This window comes from Salvia splendens, chromosome 8, assembly GCF_004379255.2.
Source record: "Salvia splendens isolate huo1 chromosome 8, SspV2, whole genome shotgun sequence".
Lineage (NCBI taxonomy): Eukaryota > Viridiplantae > Streptophyta > Magnoliopsida > Lamiales > Lamiaceae > Salvia > Salvia splendens.
In genome coordinates, this window is record NC_056039.1 from 3,602,501 (window position 1) to 3,619,531 (window position 17,031).

Consider the following 17,031-nt stretch of genomic DNA (forward strand, 5'->3'; position numbering starts at 1 on the left):
TATTTTAAAATATAATAAGAGAAATTTAGTAAGAAAAATAATACTACTAGTATAATCAATGATAAAACCAATAATTTCGATTTAAAATTTCAGAACATAGTTGTATTAATTTCTTTGAATATCTTTCTTGTTTTTATCTTACTATTTTCTTTCTTCCTTCCTTCGTAAAAATCGAAGATTCAAGAGTACGTATATGCTCATCTATCTTTATTCTAAATTTAAATGGTGATTTGCTAATCAATCTAAGTCAGAATAAATTATTCACTTCTTGGAACAGAATAAAGAAAAATATTTATGCTGACTTTCTAAATTCTGATTGTTCTTGTGGAACATAGTATAAAATAGTAGTACATCTTTTCTTTTCTTTTCTTTTTTTCTTTTGCGTTTTTTCATTAAATAACTGGATGAAGAAGCAGTGTACAAATGATATTATCCATGAAGATCATAATTGACGGAATAGACAGTTGTTTATTACCACATCAAGCACGATCTACGAATACACTTGAGATACAACTCACAAATGGGCATTTAAATTAAAAAATTATGAACACAACATAATTAGGAAAAAAAATCATGTCAAGGTCCGATCATCTGCATTCCTTGTATCACCCATCCATGAACTCTGAGCATAAACCACTCTTGGACGTTCCTAAAAAATTAAGTTGTGATTCTAGATATAATATGTGAGAATATACAAAATATTCAAGCTATGCAACCAAGATTTACCAGTTATCAGTAATAATTTCTAAAACATAGGCTCGATACACGACGAATGACATAGTTGGCAGCACTTCAGCTAGTATTATTACTGAGATCAAAGCTTATCTATGCAGACCTGCGAGAAAAAGGAAAAGACTCAACTCCTAATTTATTCGGTGAGACCATATTTGCACAGCCAATTAACTTGTAACCATATTGCACATTTATTTATGATACGAATATCCATGTAAGTAGCATCATCAACAATTCAAGAGCCAGGAAATAATTTCATTTGGCAATCCAATACATAGCCAAGTGATACAAATTGCTAATTTATCAATCAGAGAACACCAGCTTAACGATGGAGGTGAAACTGACAATAACTCCATGGTCTGATGGCTATAGAAGTATTAGCTATTATAGCCAGTAGTGATTTTAGATTTCAATTCCAAGATACATTATATTCTCCATTGACAACAAAGAGAACTAGTATAGTAAATCGTTGGAAAAAAAACATGATAGAAGCATTCAAAGTCATGCACCATAAAGCCAAAAGAAGGCTTACCTAGAAGTTACTGAATTTGAGGGAATGTAAAATCACAAGTTATAATATTAGAAACAAATATCCATAAAATTGTACTCTGGCTAACAAAAGCATTCAAGAAAGAATATAACTGATGATGGATCATTTCTAAGTCAAAGGGGTTGAATAAGAACATTGGTATGTGTTAGGGCATTTGGTCTAGTGGTATGATTCTCGCTTTGGGTGCGAGAGGTCCCGAGTTCGATTCTCGGAATGCCCCCTCTTTTTATGCAAAAGAACTCATGGCTTTTGCGATTTTAAATATCAACCATGTAGGCTCTAAATTGTTGCCATAAGAGAATGGGATGGCAATAAAATTTGAGGAGAGTAAAATGAAATAAAAAACTGAAATTAGACATTAATCTGAGGTGTGTTAATGGGGATGGCAAAATGTATGATAGTCCAGAAGTTAATTTGTTAGTTGGGGGAAAAGTGATGGAAGCTCAATGTCTAGCTCCATAAAGCCAGAAGGAACAAATAGCTGTTAAAATGAAAACAAGGGCAGCTAAAATGATAGGTATTTTTAAAGGAACTCGAGGATGAATGTTACTGATGACAGATCATTTCCAGGTCAAAGAGGTTGAATATGAGCATTAGTGTATAATAGGGCATTTGGTCTAGTGGTATGATTCTCGCTTTGGGTGCGAGAGGTCCCGAGTTCGATTCTCGGAATGCCCCTGTCAAATAATGAGACCATCATGACATATTGTTTTTTTTTTCTACACATTAAGCAGTAAGGATGGTATAATATAAAAGTCAACTATGTAATGCATAACTGCAACCGATAAAAGTCGAACTGTCCAGTCTAATAATACTATTACCATCCACTTGTATATGTAAGGCAGATATAGTCAATGAATATCTATCACGTCTAAACCATTTTTGTTTATCAATCAACTACCCCAGCCTTTTACTATTTGAAGTCTAACGACATTTTTGTAACAATGAAGAGGAGATGACTTAGATAAATAGATCCTGAGGAACAGCAAAGATTATAATTAGAAAGTTTAAGAGTGTGAAGTGAATTGGGCATTTGGTCTAGTGGTATGATTCTCGCTTCGGGTGCGAGAGGTCCCGAGTTCGATTCTCGGAATGCCCCCTTTTTAAACAATTAAATAATTACATTTATTGGCTTTTACCCCAATCACTCTATTTTTTTTATTAATGTGACAGACTAGATGCACAAGTCTCCTAGATGTACTTCTGCTAATTATACAATAATATTTTTTCGTTTCCTGTCAAAGAAACCTACCTGACAAGAAACAAATCCTGAACAGCAACACAACTAGGTCAACTACATATAATAAAAGCCCTAGCATTATTCAGTATTCACTATAGGGTAACATATCTAAGACATATAACATCAGGGCATTTGGTCTAGTGGTATGATTCTCGCTTCGGGTGTGAGAGGTCCCGAGTTTGATTCTCGGAATGCCCCCTTTTTTTATGTGCATTGCCTTCAAATAATTCATCTAATTACTTTTCCCCTTTCACTGTCAATTTACCTATATTCAGTTGCTCAATATATATTGGTAACTTCTCCATACTCAAATGTCCAACCACAACAAATATAAGTACTACAAGATAAATTGTGATCAATTTTTTCCAAAGAAAATGAAAATACAAGAAAATAAGGGGTATTAGCAATAGCTTCTAAAGACACAAAAAAAAGCAAGTTGGAAGAAGCGATAACTGCATTATAGTTCATATTTCAAAAGTAAATTTTAAAACCAAGAGAATTCTCAAGAATTTTTCATTTTTGAAATCAACCATGGTGTTTCCAATTTCACAAATATCAATAATAAGCTTCAAATATGCAACTGGAAATGGCCATAAATTTGAGAATTGTAGTGAAAGCAAACTGAAATTAGACATATTATTGTGAAGTGTGTTAAAGAAGGTAGCATATATTCATATACATGCCAAATTCCAACAGAGGTGAGTTTAATTTCGCCAAAAATAGGAGATGCCTAAACTGCAATATATGAAAATTTAATACTGGACAAATTCAAACTAAGAGAGGTGAATCAAACTACACAAGTAAATTTGTCAGCTAATGGGAAAATGATGGAAGCATTATAAGTCATGCAATATGAAGCCAAAAGGAACACCGTAACAAAATGTGGTAACAAAGTTTTTGAAAGAAAAGAATCTTAACAAAATTCCAGTCTGATAACTAAAGGAGCTTAAGAGGTTGAATAAGATCATTAGTAAATGTCAGGGCAATTGGTCTAGTGGTATTATTCTCGCTTTGGGTGCGAGAGGTCCCGAGTTCGATTCTCGGAATGCCCCAGTCAAATAATGAGATCAACATGACATATTTTTTATTTCTACAAATTTAACAATGAGGATGGGATGGTATAATAAGTCAACTAAGCTATGCATAACTGCAACCAATAATCTTTTGCTAGTTAAACTAAGTAAAGTACGGAATAGTAAGTCTCCAGTCTAATAATGGTATTACCAACCAGTTGTATATGATAGCAGATATGTGAATACCTATTGTTTTAAAACCATTTCTTCTGTTAATCAGTTACACCATTTACCACAAGTTTCTCTGTTTGAGGTCTAACTACACTTTGCTAACAATGACTAACCAACCATCCAAGATGAGTTGATTTAAAAATGTAAATCATGATGAGCAGAAATGATTGGAATTTAAGAGGCAGAACATGAAGAGCAAGTTGGGGGCATTTGGTCTAGTGGTATGATTCTCGCTTCGGGTGCGAGAGGTCCCGAGTTCGATTCTCGGAATGCCCCTTTCAAACAAGTACTAGTAATTTTAATTAGCTTTTACCTCAACCACTATATTTTTTTTATTAATGTGTAGGACATATTGGACCAGACAGATGAGAGGTTGGATGGAGATCTCCCCTAGATGTATCTCTGCTCATCTTATGATATTTATTTTTCTTTCCTATCAATGAAACAAGCCTCACAAATCCTAATTAGTCAAGCCACAATGGACAAAATTAAAGCATTTTAGCAGCGCATCATAAAGCCGACAGGAAAAGGGCAGGCATTTTGAACTATCAGATTAATAAGACATTTTCAACAATATGGCAAGGTTTGTAAAATAATGATGTTAAAGCATGAGATCCATAAACATGGTATATTCTGGGAAGACTGATTTCTAGGTCAAAATTTTTGATTTAAGAGTTTTAAGCAAACAATTGGACATTTGGTCTAGTGTTATGGCTCTATGTGGTGCAAGAGCCGGGAGGTCATTAGCCGACCCCCAGATGCCCTGCTCTAATTATGAATATATATGCCTTATTTTATGTATTTTTATTATATTTGAATTTGAGGGCAACAGATATGCTGAAACATGAAACGGTCAACTGTTTCATGTAGAACAGGAACTGATAACACATAGCAGTCTAAATAACAGCTGGAAGAACAGGCATACAATCTACCATGACAAAGAAAGCAAATCAGATATTTTCGTAGATTATTTTGAGGTGAACTTGTTAGGCAAAAGCACTCTAGAACAGCAGAATATGACCATCAACAATGCCAAATTGATTTCACCACATGCTGAAAACTTTCTGATAAAGTAGAGCAGGAGGCAGAACCTAAAGAGAAATATAAGGAAGGTCTCTTGAGCAGTATAGAAGCACATGTTTTTAGCAAGATCCTAAATGCTCATATATATATAATGTCTGAATAAACCAGTCCAAATACTACAGAAAAGAGGTGGGTTCAGGCCAGTTTCATGGACGATCAAGCAAAAAGTGATCTGAAGAAGCAATGGAGCATTGGTCAAATTGCATACGGTTGTCATTCTCATTCACTAGACGCTTTACCAAATCAACTGCCACTCCTTGATGTTTATCAAATAGTATAGATAGGGAAGGGTGTCAAAGCACAAAACAAAAAACTAGCTAAAATAATCCTAGCTAGGTCAAATTGTCATCTACAGATCAAACCTCACTTTTATTCACTATGTAGAATCCAATTTAAGGAGACAGACAACGATAGGACATTTGGTCTATTGGTATGATTCTCGCTTTGGGTGCGAGAGGTCCCGAGTTCAATTCTCGGAATGCCCCTTTTAATGCAACTACACTCACATGTAATTTTTTTTTATGTCCCACTATGAATTTAAGTAAGTCCTTTTCTTGTTTGAGTAATTGTAATAGGGAGTGCTTCCATAAATCTCAAACTTCAGCCTCATCATAGATTACTACAATACAGATTGGGATCATTCCTAGAAGATGATTGCATAACTGCTATAACTGCTAGAGTATCACAAGAAAATGTTAGGAGAAGCAAGAGCAATAACTAAAAAGAAACTCAAGCTTAGGCCAGTTCATAACAGGGCATTTGGTCTAGTTGTATGATTCTCGCTTTGGGTGCGAGAGGTCCCGAGTTCAATTCTCGGAATGCCCCTTTTTTAAACAAGTAAATAGTTGTTTTTATTGGCTTTTACCCATATTTCTTTATTAATTTGACACTGTGGAAGACATATTGGATCTGAAAGATGAGAGATTGGATGCACATCTCTCCTAGATGTACTGACGCTAATTATACAATAATAATATTTTCTTTCCTGAGTTTCCTATCAAAGAAACCTACCTGATCCACTGCCACTCCTTGAGGTCTATCAAAGAGTACAGATAAGAAAGGGTGACAAAGCACAAAAAGTTCCTAGTTAAAAAAATCAAATCTCAAAGTGTTATTCACTATGTAGAATCCGAAATATGAAGGTATATAACGACAGGGCATTTGGTCTAGTGGTATGATTCTCGCTTTGGGTGCGAGAGGTCCCGAGTTCGATTCTCGGAATGCCCCTATCAATTTTATAGTTGAATGTCTTCCATTCATAGATGAACATCTTTTTTTCGGTTTTTTACATTTTATCCTCTTTGGCTACCCATTTACCTACTGTCATTCATTCAAGTCTATTAAAAAGAAACAGTAAGTAAATAACAAATCCGCATCTTCACCTCCATATCAAATTCAATGAAAAAAATATTGGAAGGAAAGAGGCGCAAAGCCATGTTCCAATTAAACGGGTGATTTACCTCATTTATAAGAATCTATGACCGGGAATAGTAAATTGATTGATCTAGCAGTATCCTCCTGCACAGTAATGGTCCTGAACAGTTATAATAAAATAATAAAGTACAGAAACAGCTACTGTTAATTAATTAATTCAAAGGAAAATTTCAAACCAGCAACAGCAGCGAAGTATTTAATCAAATGAAAAAAATTCAAACCAGCAACAGCAGCGAATTATTTAATTAAATGAAATTTTCAAACCAACTACATGCCAAAATTAGCTGTATTATGAATTGCGACTAATTAGAAACTACTGTGCCGAAATCTTACCTCTCGGAGAAACTTGCAACGGCCCGATAGTTTTGGTTGGGGTTAGAGAAGGAAAACGGTTCTCGGCGGCGGCGGCGGGCGGTAGAGCAGCGGTTGGAAGGTTCGGGCAATAGGGCTTTACAGTGGAAGTTAAAAGTAGAGTGGGGAGCTGGATAGCAACGTTGTAAATTCAATATCTTTAATTAAATTAATAACGGAAGTTTGTTTGCATTTAATTTTTGAGTATTTAGTTAATTATATTCGAGTACTCCGTATTTACTCTCGCATATATAAAGGGACTAATTTAAAGCACCAAATTTCAGTAATTTTGCTATTTTCACATGATTCGAGTAAATATTTCTTTTAAATATATTTGAGCATAGGGAGAAGTCAACATCAACTGGGCATTTGGTCTAGTGGTATGATTCTCGCTTAGGGTGCGAGAGGTCCCGAGTTCAATTCTCGGAATGCCCCACTTTTTTCGTGTTATTGAGCCTTCTTTAGAAGAACCATAAATTTTTGAAATTTTGGTAGGTTGGTAAAATGTTGCTGTATAAATCATATTAATTAAATTTGATAAATAGTTTATAAATGTTTTTCTTTAAATATTACTAAATAAATCACCACTCGTATAAATTATCTTAATTAAATTTGATAAATATCTATTATAGACATTCGGTAGGTTGTGAAATATATCATTTTTATTTTTATGTTATTTGGTAAATTTAATATGACAATATTTGGAACTTGATTTGCTTTTATTTCAACTTAAAATAATTTTCAGATTGTATTCACATGTTCTCCATTACATACCGTTCCAAGTTCCAACCTTCACTCCAGTCTCTCAAGTCGGCTTCCATGTTGATTCATTTTATTCTACCGTCTCTATATTTCAATATAAAAATTTACTCTATTTGCCAGTTTTCAAAGTACTATATTGCTCTAGTGAAAGTTTTTTTTTATTAAAAAAAATCCTTAATGAAAGAGGAAAATACAAAAATAAACTTATATGTAAATGAGGAAATTACAACTAATGTCAAGAGGGCTCAAACTCGTCACCTCATACAATAATATCTAAGTTCCTTGCCGCTAAGACAAAGGCTCTGAACTTGCTCTAGTGAAAGTTGCAACTTCTAATTATTCAAAAGAACAAATATTGTAAGCCTTTGGTGCTCGTTTGGTTTGTGGATACGAAATGGCAAGAAGAATACTGACGACCTCCAACATTCAAAAGAATATGGGATACCCAAAGACGCACCACTACCACCTAGAGGAAAAGATTGTCGTCGTGATAGTCATGATAAGGAGGGGGCTATCGCACCACTACCACCTAGAGGAAAAGGTTGTCGTCGTGATCAGGGACGGATCCAGAAAATAATCATTGAAGGGGTAAAAATACACGTGAGGATATTTGAAGTATTTGAGGAGGGGCATTTAAAGAAGAAACTAATATTAATTTTTTTCTACAATAGATTTTATACATAGATATGAAATTTTGAGGAAGGGCATTTGCCCCTCCTACTTGCACATTAGATCCATCCCTGGTCGTGATAGTCATGATAAGGAGGGGGCTATCGCTAAGAGAGTACATGGATGAAAGAGAAAGAATAGAGGGTGTGAATAGGCAATCTACAAGAGGGGATGGGTGGGTGATGCACTTTTTATTAGCACTATAAATATCTGCGAGTATACATAGTACGAATAGTATAGCTAAAGGTTAGTACCGAGTATCGATCACAGGGAAAACAAACACAGACTGCCTATCCTCTACTAAAACTCAATTACTATTTGGAAAACCGAAAGTTTTAGAGATTTTTGAAAACAAAGAACTATTGAAAGCAAAGAAACAACTAATTGCAACTAAACACGGAGATAAAAGTATAGAGATAAGGGAATTCCAGGGATGTGCGTTCACAGTTTTGGTTATACAAATTTCAACTACAACACCCTAGTACAGTTCTTACTTTGATAAAACGAGTCACCTAGGTTATGCTCATGCGATGCAAACGTTGATTACAAACATTAGGGTTGTCAATCCTAAATACGTAACTCCTAAAAGCTCCTAAGACCCTTGAAAAGTCTTCACTCTCAATTAACAGTGTCGTTTTAAAGGAATCTAATTGTAGTGTCTATTAAGTGGATCTAACTCGCGAACCTCCTCTCACGATTATGTAGCAAGTTATATTAAATCATCACTGAATGTGTCACTCAAGCGTAAAGCATTATCCATTAACTTAAGAAAAAAACAATGTAAGAACAAACGAATGTTAAATAGAAATAGGAATTGTATAAACTAATAAAAGTTACTAACACATCCCTACAATCCTATGAGTTTAGTTACACGTGATAGAATAAGTTAGAAAGATAGACTGAATGGAAGACAATGAAAACATAAGAACTAAAGCAATAAAATCCAAAGGTTGAATCCTTGTAGCCTTGATGATCTTGAATCCTTCTTTAACTCCTTGCACAATGAAGCACAATAACTTTTAAGCTCTGGAAATATTTGGCAAAGAGAAGATCTATTTTTGATGAAACTTTGGGGCTATTTATAGGGGAAAAAACGTCTCTCATCATATAAGGAAAAGAGTTGCAAAATATGGTAAATCTTGGAGAGAAAGTAGGGCAAATTCTGCTCGCCGCTTTTTCCCAGCGGGCCGCGGCACCTTGGCCAGCGGTCGTTGTGGGTTGGTCCTAGGCTTCTGACTCCTGGTTGGCGGGTCGCTAGCCATCATCCCTTAACTCTTTGGACTCTCGGTAGCGGTCGCTGGGCGTGTCTTGACTTTATGCACAACTTTCCCGGAGTGGGCCGCTACTGGCTTAGCGGTCGTTGGGCGTCAGCGGTCGCCGGCTGTGTTGCAGCCGACCGCTGGACATGCAAAAGAGCTCCAAATTTCCAACTTCGCATTTTGACTCTCTTTTTAGGTTCAAATATGCACATTTTTCACAAAACATGTCAAAATACCAAAATAGATAAAATATGCAAATAATTGACATGTAATACAACTTTGACATTAAAACCCGACCAAAAGATGGGCTTAAAACCGTGTAAAATCCGAACGTATCAGTGAGTAGGAGAGTGTGGCTATTACTCGGTTTCTAAATTGATGGGATACATTTTCAACTAAGACAAATTTAACAAAAAATTAAATACGCAAGGTACTAAATTAGTAAGGTGGAAGAAAGATATTGTAGTAATAAATTAAAAAGGGTGTATTTTCTATATATTTCTCAATTTTCATCAAATGATAACGGCAGGATATGTGCACTAACATCATGAAGGGAAACACGTCAACATTGATTTACATTCCAGCTATAATAACGTGGGCATTTGGTCTAGTGGTATGATTCTCGCTTCGGGTGCGAGAGGTCCCGAGTTCGATTCTCGGAATGCCCCCATATAGCCCTTTCATATTTTGGGGTCATTTTATATTATTGTGTTTTATATATTTGGATTTTTTCTCTCTACTGTTTTCATGCAAATCTGAAACTAATTTTAAATACTTTGAATGTCAATTCTAATACTTGGGTCATTTTATATTATTGTGTTTTATATATTTGGATTTTTTTTCTCTTACAATTTTCATGCAAATCTGAAACTAATTTTAAATCCTTTGAATGTCAATTCTAATACTTTCTCCAAAACTGAAAAGTATGAACTCTCTAGTTTTGAAAATGAATTTCTCTCTAATGAGATGCGACTCATTTTCTACTGACAATACTTTTAAAACTTTTTTCCTTCCTTCTCTTTCTTACTTTACCAATTATGAATTAAAACTCATGTCAAACCAAATGTTCATACTTTTTAGGGACGGAGAGTGAGTACTTATTTACATAGTCTTTCCCATGTTCAGATGATCTCCTCATAAACTTGATTGTTGATACAAGAAAAACACATGGGTTACAATCTAGTCAAGAGTCAATCAATTGAAAAAAGATCACCCCACCCCAAAATAGAAGGTTGAATTATTTAGTGGTATAGATTCTGGAATTGGTGCTGCACTGTCAAGAGTTTCAAATGAGAGTTGAACAAAAGATTATGTTAGCATAAAATAAACCAAATTTGGATTAAAGATTAGGAAAGTAGTCGGCAGTATCCAATGCATCAAGATACAGGAAGTAGTAGCAAGGACAAATATAGTGTATAATGAAGTTAAGAATCGAATGGAAATGCATAAAACTAATTACGTTATACTAGAACAAAGTCAGCACACCTAATTAAGAAGCAGCCGTGAGATCCAACATCACTGCAAAGGACAAATTGTCATGATAATGCTGCATATGGCCAGGACTAAGAAGTACTCCACCATATATCACATTGCTGACTAAACCTTGTAATTCCCAATTTTTGCACTCTACGAATGAGCTTATATATACATAGTGCATCTTCAAAGCGTACATTGGGGCTCACTCTCTACATGCCATAACAATGGAAACCAATAATTGTTCTGGCATAAGATCATACATATCCAATTCTAACAACTTACGACCTTGAACATGAGTGGGCATTTGGTCTAGTGGTATGATTCTCGCTTTGGGTGCGAGAGGTCCCGAGTTCGATTCTCGGAATGCCCCATTTAATTTTTTTATTTTTTAATTTTCATTTTCTGTCTGTAATTAAATTCTCATGTATATGTTCATGTATTGAATATGATAAAAAACATGGACTGTTTATTTGTTGTTCAATTCTTATCTTGTAGTATATGGTGTTTTTAGGACTGTACTGATTAATAACATGGTGTTTAAAAAACTAAAGAAACTAAACCATCAAAGCAGTTTTACACAATTCATAATCATGTTCACAGTCAAATATATCTAATAGAGTATTATCATTGGCAAGTTTATCCATACTTCCCCTAACCTGTAGTATAATGTTTTATGTGTATATATAAACACAGTCACACACTAATGTTAAACCGAAAAACAGGTGACGCTTGCTCCGGCACCAAACTGATGGCTCATGAACCTATCCACCACGTCACCGGTCGCCAAATTCCTAAAATTATTATCCGTCAAGCACATCCGGTAGCACCCCTTCGGCCCCACGCCGACCACAGCATGATCCCCTTCACCCCCCAATGCGAATGCAGCTCCCTCATTATCGACTCCAAATCCCTCGCCTGATTCTGCCCGGGCCCCACGTCCAGCTCCGTCACCCAAATCGGAACCTTCGCAGTCGCCAGGATATCGATGGCCGACCTCATGTACGGCAAATTCGCAAATCTGAAATGCCCCTGCACTCCAATGCCTATGTTGCCACGAAACCCTCCCTTCCAGATTCCGTTAAGCTTATCCAAATATCTCCGCGGCGAGGAGGAGGCGTCGCTGCTCTCCTCGACGGTGTTGTAGTCGTTGAAGAACGGCATCGCGGTGGGGTCGTCCCTCTGCGCCTGGAGATAGTAACTGAGGGAGGCGCCCTGGCCGAGCTTGCTCTCGAAGAAGTTGAAGTGGAGATTCTCGTTCATCACGTCCCAGTGGATCAGCTGCCCTCTGTAGCGCCGCGTCACGGAGTCGATGCGGCGGCGCGAAGGTCGTTGGCGGAGAGGTTGGGGACCCAGGAGGGCTGGCGGGAGGGGTTATCCCAGAAGATGTTGTGGCCCCGGACGGAGATGCTGCATGAGGGCGTCCGAGACGGTGTAGTCTTCGGCGCCGCGGGTGCGCTCGTTGGAGTACCATTTGAGCTCGTTCTCGAAGACTGTGTAGCGGAACCGGGACGTGAACCAATTCTGGTACGCCGTGTTTCCGAGGATGTTTTGGTTGATGGCGCAGCCGAGCGGGAAGTTGGATTGGCGGAGATTGATTGAGACGGTGGCGTTTTGGATGGGACGGTTGTGTTGGTCCACCGCCTGGAACTTCACCTTTGTCTTCCGCGCGTACAAAAGTTATAAATAAGTCTCTAATTTAACATAGAATGATGGACATATCAAAATAGGAGTATTAAAAAGAGACAATATTGTGGCTTTATTTTTCTATTTCGGTTTGTCTGCATTCAAAACTCTCATTTACAATTTTTCTTTTATATTTTGGATAAGTGGATCCAACAGTAAATATTGATACATCCTAAGATATACTATAAAAATGATTTTCATATTACATTTACATTTTCTTACACATTTCTTAAAACACATGCAGAGTCTGTAATATACATGTGAAAGAAGAATATGGAATTAAAACTCAATTCAAAACTTCAAACCTTTTGAATGTTCATGTCTTGGTGTGATTTCCATTCTTCATGAGTAAATGGCTGCAATGACACGCTGTCTACTCTAATATCTATAGCCGAATTGTTGCACTGGAGTAAAAAAAAGTTTCACAATCAATCCAACTAAACATTACATTTATTAAGTCAGCAATGAAGCCCTAATTACATGTTCAAAATATATATTGTTTCCACAAAAATAAAGAAAAAAAGAAAATGAATAAACCTGAAAATAGAGTTGGGCTGAGACAGAAACATCAACAACCAAGCCACCCTTGAGCATGGACCAGCAGCCCTCTTTTGCAGAGACCCAGCCCGCGGTTATCGAGCCGGTGGCTATCTTGAAAACTGCTTCTACATCTGCGCTGCCATTGCTTGCTTGCAGCCACGCTTCAAAAAATATTTCAACCATTTTAATCACTTTCATTACAACTCAACAAGTAAACATATTTAAAAATCAATTAATCAAAATTACCAGAAAATGTGTAAAGCTTATCCTTGTCAAAATCAAAGTGTTGGGAAACACTATGGTGGGGCAGGTTTCTAGCAGTGGCAGCAATATATTTGTTGCCATCGTTGGCTTCTTCATGCCTTATTTTCGCATAACCAAACGACGTCCATCCTTTCAATCCCTCGTTGAATTACAGATTCACCACTATTCCTCCATTGTAATGAGGGCTCAGAGGCTTCTCCAAACAATGAAAATATAAAGAAATCATATTTTTTTAACCATTTAAATTGTTTTCTATGTCACACACACACACACACACGTATAATTTATAAAAGACTTGCCTCATGTGTGTAACTGTGGTCATAAGGCATAACAGCATAGACTTGAAGACTACCTGCATGAACTTGGAATTAGTTTAATTTTGTGTTTTTCAATGATATGAAATTCCACTACAAAAGAAGAAGATAGAGTTAGATGAGTTTTACCAATGGCCTGAATCAGGGTAAATATGGAGAAGAAACAAAGGTTTAAATGATTTGCCATTGTTGAAGTTGATCGAATGGTCATTGGTAATGCCCATGTACATACTGTTTATATAGGGATAATTAATGTTCCTCTAATATTGTCAATAATTGTATATTACACAATGTAAACCATTTGGTTAATTAGTTTAATATTTTCCATACGCAAAGAATCAAATTCTTGGTGCAAAGAATATAAATTTGGTCAAGATTTTTGTCAATGGTCTAATTTTGTCATGTTGAGATATTTACCATTAATTATCTATTTTTATTTTTACTACTTTTTTAATGAATGTTATATTTCACTAACTTATTCTATTCAAATTCTATTATAGATCTAAATATCTAATATTATCATGTTAAGATATTTGCCATTAGTTATCTCTTTTTACTTTTTACTAATTTTAATGAATGAGTGTTAGTACATTTCACTCATTTATTCTGTTCGCATTTGCCTCTCGGCCAATGGTGTTACAATCGGAATGGATCTTGGTTTTCACCGTTTTTAACTTTATTAAACTTGAACTAATTGGTTAAGATTAAATTGTACTCACATAATCTATTCTAGTTACAAACATTTTTATCTATTTTTAACTTCTTCACCTTTTTAACCACCAAACATGTAACACCCTGTATTTCGTCTCAATTTTCTCTCTAAAATTTAACGAATGAACAGAAAAAAATGGACGAGTAACTGCTCTCCTTCCTCAAGATCAAGAGTCACCGCATATCTCCCTCAACTCTCACTCGGTAACAACGGAATTACAGCCACCACGGATTTAGATTCGAGTTGTAACGCATCGAGCTTTTACCTCAATTTGATTAACTGATGCAACAGACCAATCAATTCATTATAGCTCTTCACATTGGACCGATTTAGTATTCATATGGCTAGAAAATAGACGAGTGATGATGAAGCATATTCCAATGAGTAGATTCTATCACAATGCCTCATATCAATTGAACAAAATAAGTATCGGAACATTAATAGATAGAAACAAAAAAAGCTTCAAAGAAGGGGGAAATCTAGCAAAAAAATTATACGTTTTTCCTTCTGATTTTTCCCTTGCCGTGGAACTTCTTCTTGGCAATCTTAATCTTCTTCTTGAGCTTCTTTCCAATAGGCTTGAGGAATTTGGAGCTCTGATTATCATCAGCAGGAGTCTCGACTTCCATGGCGGCGAAAGAGGCGGAGGCATCGTCGTCGGCGCGAGTGGGTTTAACAGGAAGCTTGGGAGCGGCGAGGGCAGCCTCCTGGATGGCTAGCTTGGCGGCGTCCTTCTTGTCGTAAATAGGCTCGACCATCTCTCTCCTAATCGACCTCAGCCTCTTCTCCCTCTTCGATCTGATCGATTTCCCCATTGCTTCGGCGGCGCCCAAATTTGCTCAATGAAATTAGGGTTCTGGCCTGATTCTTCTGCGCATCAATGTATATCTCCATATATACTGTTTTTTTTGTAGACCGGGTTGCAATTGGAGTCATGGACCGGGTTATCAGACAAACCCCTATATTCTCTTTTTCAGTGATAAATCTTTAAATTCTTAATTCCATTGATTAAAAAATACTTATCATATGTATATAATTAATTTGCACTTTTTAGATATTTGAATATCAAAAAATTAGATTTTTATTTAATAATGAATTACTTTCATAAGTTTAAAGAGAAATAGATGCACGATATAATGCGAGGTGAGATATAAAATGTAATAAAATGACTTTTCTACCCTTCACTAGGTCATGGCCAAAACTGTAAACTCGGATATTTTTGAAGTGAATTTTATTGTTTATATTCCTAAATTATGAAAATTTTCAAGTTTAATTATCTAGATAGTACAAATATCATTTTTTTTTATGAACAAATTATAAAGTTCACTCAAATATATTTTTGTTGAATATATCCGATGCCAAAATTAACCAATGTTTGAACATATTCTAATACTTTAATAAGTACTATCAGTAAATATTTTCTTGATCTTCTAATAATAATAAAGTATTTAATTATTTAGTAATAATATAGCGTAAATAGCTAAAAAATTACGAACTTTGATTAAACTCTAAGTCTATTTTATGACTTTAAAAATGACCGATTAAACCTTAACTTTGACTATTTTCTTAATTTTTCTATGGATTTCAATTTTGGAGAAAATCGAATGTGATGCGGGGATGCGATTTCAGCCCCTTTTCGGTAGAGAACGGGATTGGGCGTGAATTGAACGTGTTTTCAGACTTATTAAAATATGTAAATCGGGAGCGAAAGACGTACATGTCACGCTCAATTTTTCCAAATTCAATTTCATGGAAAAATTTAGAAAATCGTTAAAGTAATAATTTAATCGATCATTTTTTAATGTTATTTAGACATACCAAAATTTGATCAAACTCTATGATTGTTTTAGTTATTTCCCTTGTAATATCAATAATTTCAATTTAATTTGATAGTTATTTTGGAGAGAGTTACAATTCAATACTCCATAATGTAGGGAGTATACCAATAGCACAAAACAAATTCATACATCACTCAACTAACTAGAAAAAATCCCAAAAGTGTGGAATAATTAATAATCTTATCTAGCATTAATTTGAACGAATGTCTCAAACCAAAATTTGAAGAAAAGGGAGATTAATTAGTAGTTACTGTTCAGTAAAATTAGCTGAAACAGAGACTAAGTAAATTGGTAAATGAAGATGGCGGCAACGGTAGTTTCAAAACCAAATCACGCACAATCGAAGCCATGTCTACGGCGACAGTACCATCGCTGCTCTTAGTAGAGGCGAGTCCACCGTCGGAGGGGTCACGCGCCTCTTAAGGCCACGGTTTCTGGTGACAACGCTGCCGTAATGTTTCCGCTTGTGGCCGCCCAACGCTTGGCCGGTGGCGAAGATCTTACCGCAGATGGAGCACTGGTGACCGGATGTGCAATCAAAAGTAGCGGTGGAGGAGCAGGTGGCGCCGCTGCTTCGGGCAAGTGCGATGAGACAATCAGTAAAGTAATCATCATCGAATACTCGTTTAGAGTGCCTCCGCTTCGTCCATGAAACAGGGGCGGCATCGCTCGCCGCCGCCGAATTCAGGGCTTCGAAATTCATGATTTCACTCTCACTGCGTGTGTTTGTGTGTGAAAGGAAAGGGGAATCATAGTTTCTGTGTTCCACCATTTATAATAAAACAATTGATATTGATTTTCTGAACCTTGGTGATCAAGTATCTTCTGTTGTATTCATGTGGCTATAGTACATAATATCTCAATTATTTCATTTAGTTTG

The 17,031-nt window shown here is 36.0% G+C and overlaps 1 protein-coding gene, 1 long non-coding RNA gene, 10 other non-coding genes and 1 pseudogene across 12 annotated transcripts; 10 read left to right on the forward strand and 3 right to left on the reverse strand.

Annotated features, from left to right (window-relative positions):
* Positions 1 to 418: 418 nt before the first annotated feature.
* Positions 419 to 6,807, reverse strand: LOC121744324. The gene is made up of 4 exons (XR_006038549.1): positions 6,617 to 6,807; positions 6,310 to 6,367; positions 727 to 835; positions 419 to 649 (listed from the first exon to the last, which is right to left on the reverse strand). It is a non-coding gene; the product is annotated as an uncharacterized LOC121744324 (long non-coding RNA).
* On the forward strand, positions 1,431 to 1,502 carry TRNAP-UGG. The gene has a single exon. It is a non-coding gene; the product is annotated as a tRNA-Pro (tRNA).
* On the forward strand, positions 1,889 to 1,960 carry TRNAP-UGG. Its single transcript has one exon. It is a non-coding gene; the product is annotated as a tRNA-Pro (tRNA).
* On the forward strand, positions 2,310 to 2,381 carry TRNAP-CGG. The gene has a single exon. It is a non-coding gene; the product is annotated as a tRNA-Pro (tRNA).
* TRNAP-CGG lies at positions 2,649 to 2,720 on the forward strand. Its single transcript has one exon. It is a non-coding gene; the product is annotated as a tRNA-Pro (tRNA).
* Positions 3,971 to 4,042, forward strand: TRNAP-CGG. Its single transcript has one exon. It is a non-coding gene; the product is annotated as a tRNA-Pro (tRNA).
* On the forward strand, positions 5,603 to 5,674 carry TRNAP-UGG. Its single transcript has one exon. It is a non-coding gene; the product is annotated as a tRNA-Pro (tRNA).
* On the forward strand, positions 6,005 to 6,076 carry TRNAP-UGG. Its single transcript has one exon. It is a non-coding gene; the product is annotated as a tRNA-Pro (tRNA).
* Positions 6,808 to 6,997: 190 nt separating the features above from the next.
* TRNAP-AGG lies at positions 6,998 to 7,069 on the forward strand. The gene has a single exon. It is a non-coding gene; the product is annotated as a tRNA-Pro (tRNA).
* A 2,851-nt stretch (positions 7,070 to 9,920) lies between these two features.
* TRNAP-CGG lies at positions 9,921 to 9,992 on the forward strand. Its single transcript has one exon. It is a non-coding gene; the product is annotated as a tRNA-Pro (tRNA).
* A 1,106-nt stretch (positions 9,993 to 11,098) lies between these two features.
* On the forward strand, positions 11,099 to 11,170 carry TRNAP-UGG. The gene has a single exon. It is a non-coding gene; the product is annotated as a tRNA-Pro (tRNA).
* A 336-nt stretch (positions 11,171 to 11,506) lies between these two features.
* On the reverse strand, positions 11,507 to 13,788 carry LOC121744662 (annotated as a pseudogene).
* An 888-nt stretch (positions 13,789 to 14,676) lies between these two features.
* On the reverse strand, positions 14,677 to 15,194 carry LOC121743598. The gene has a single exon (XM_042136925.1). The coding sequence runs from the start codon at positions 15,126 to 15,128 to the stop codon at positions 14,805 to 14,807; it is 324 nt and encodes a 107-aa protein (XP_041992859.1). The 5' UTR covers positions 15,129 to 15,194; the 3' UTR covers positions 14,677 to 14,804.
* Between the last annotated feature and the right edge of the window lie 1,837 nt (positions 15,195 to 17,031).

Coding starts and splice junctions, on each gene's coding strand:
- LOC121743598 (XM_042136925.1), bottom strand. CDS start 15,128: ATGGGGAAATCGATCAGATCGAAGAGGGAGAAGAGGCTGAGGTCGATT.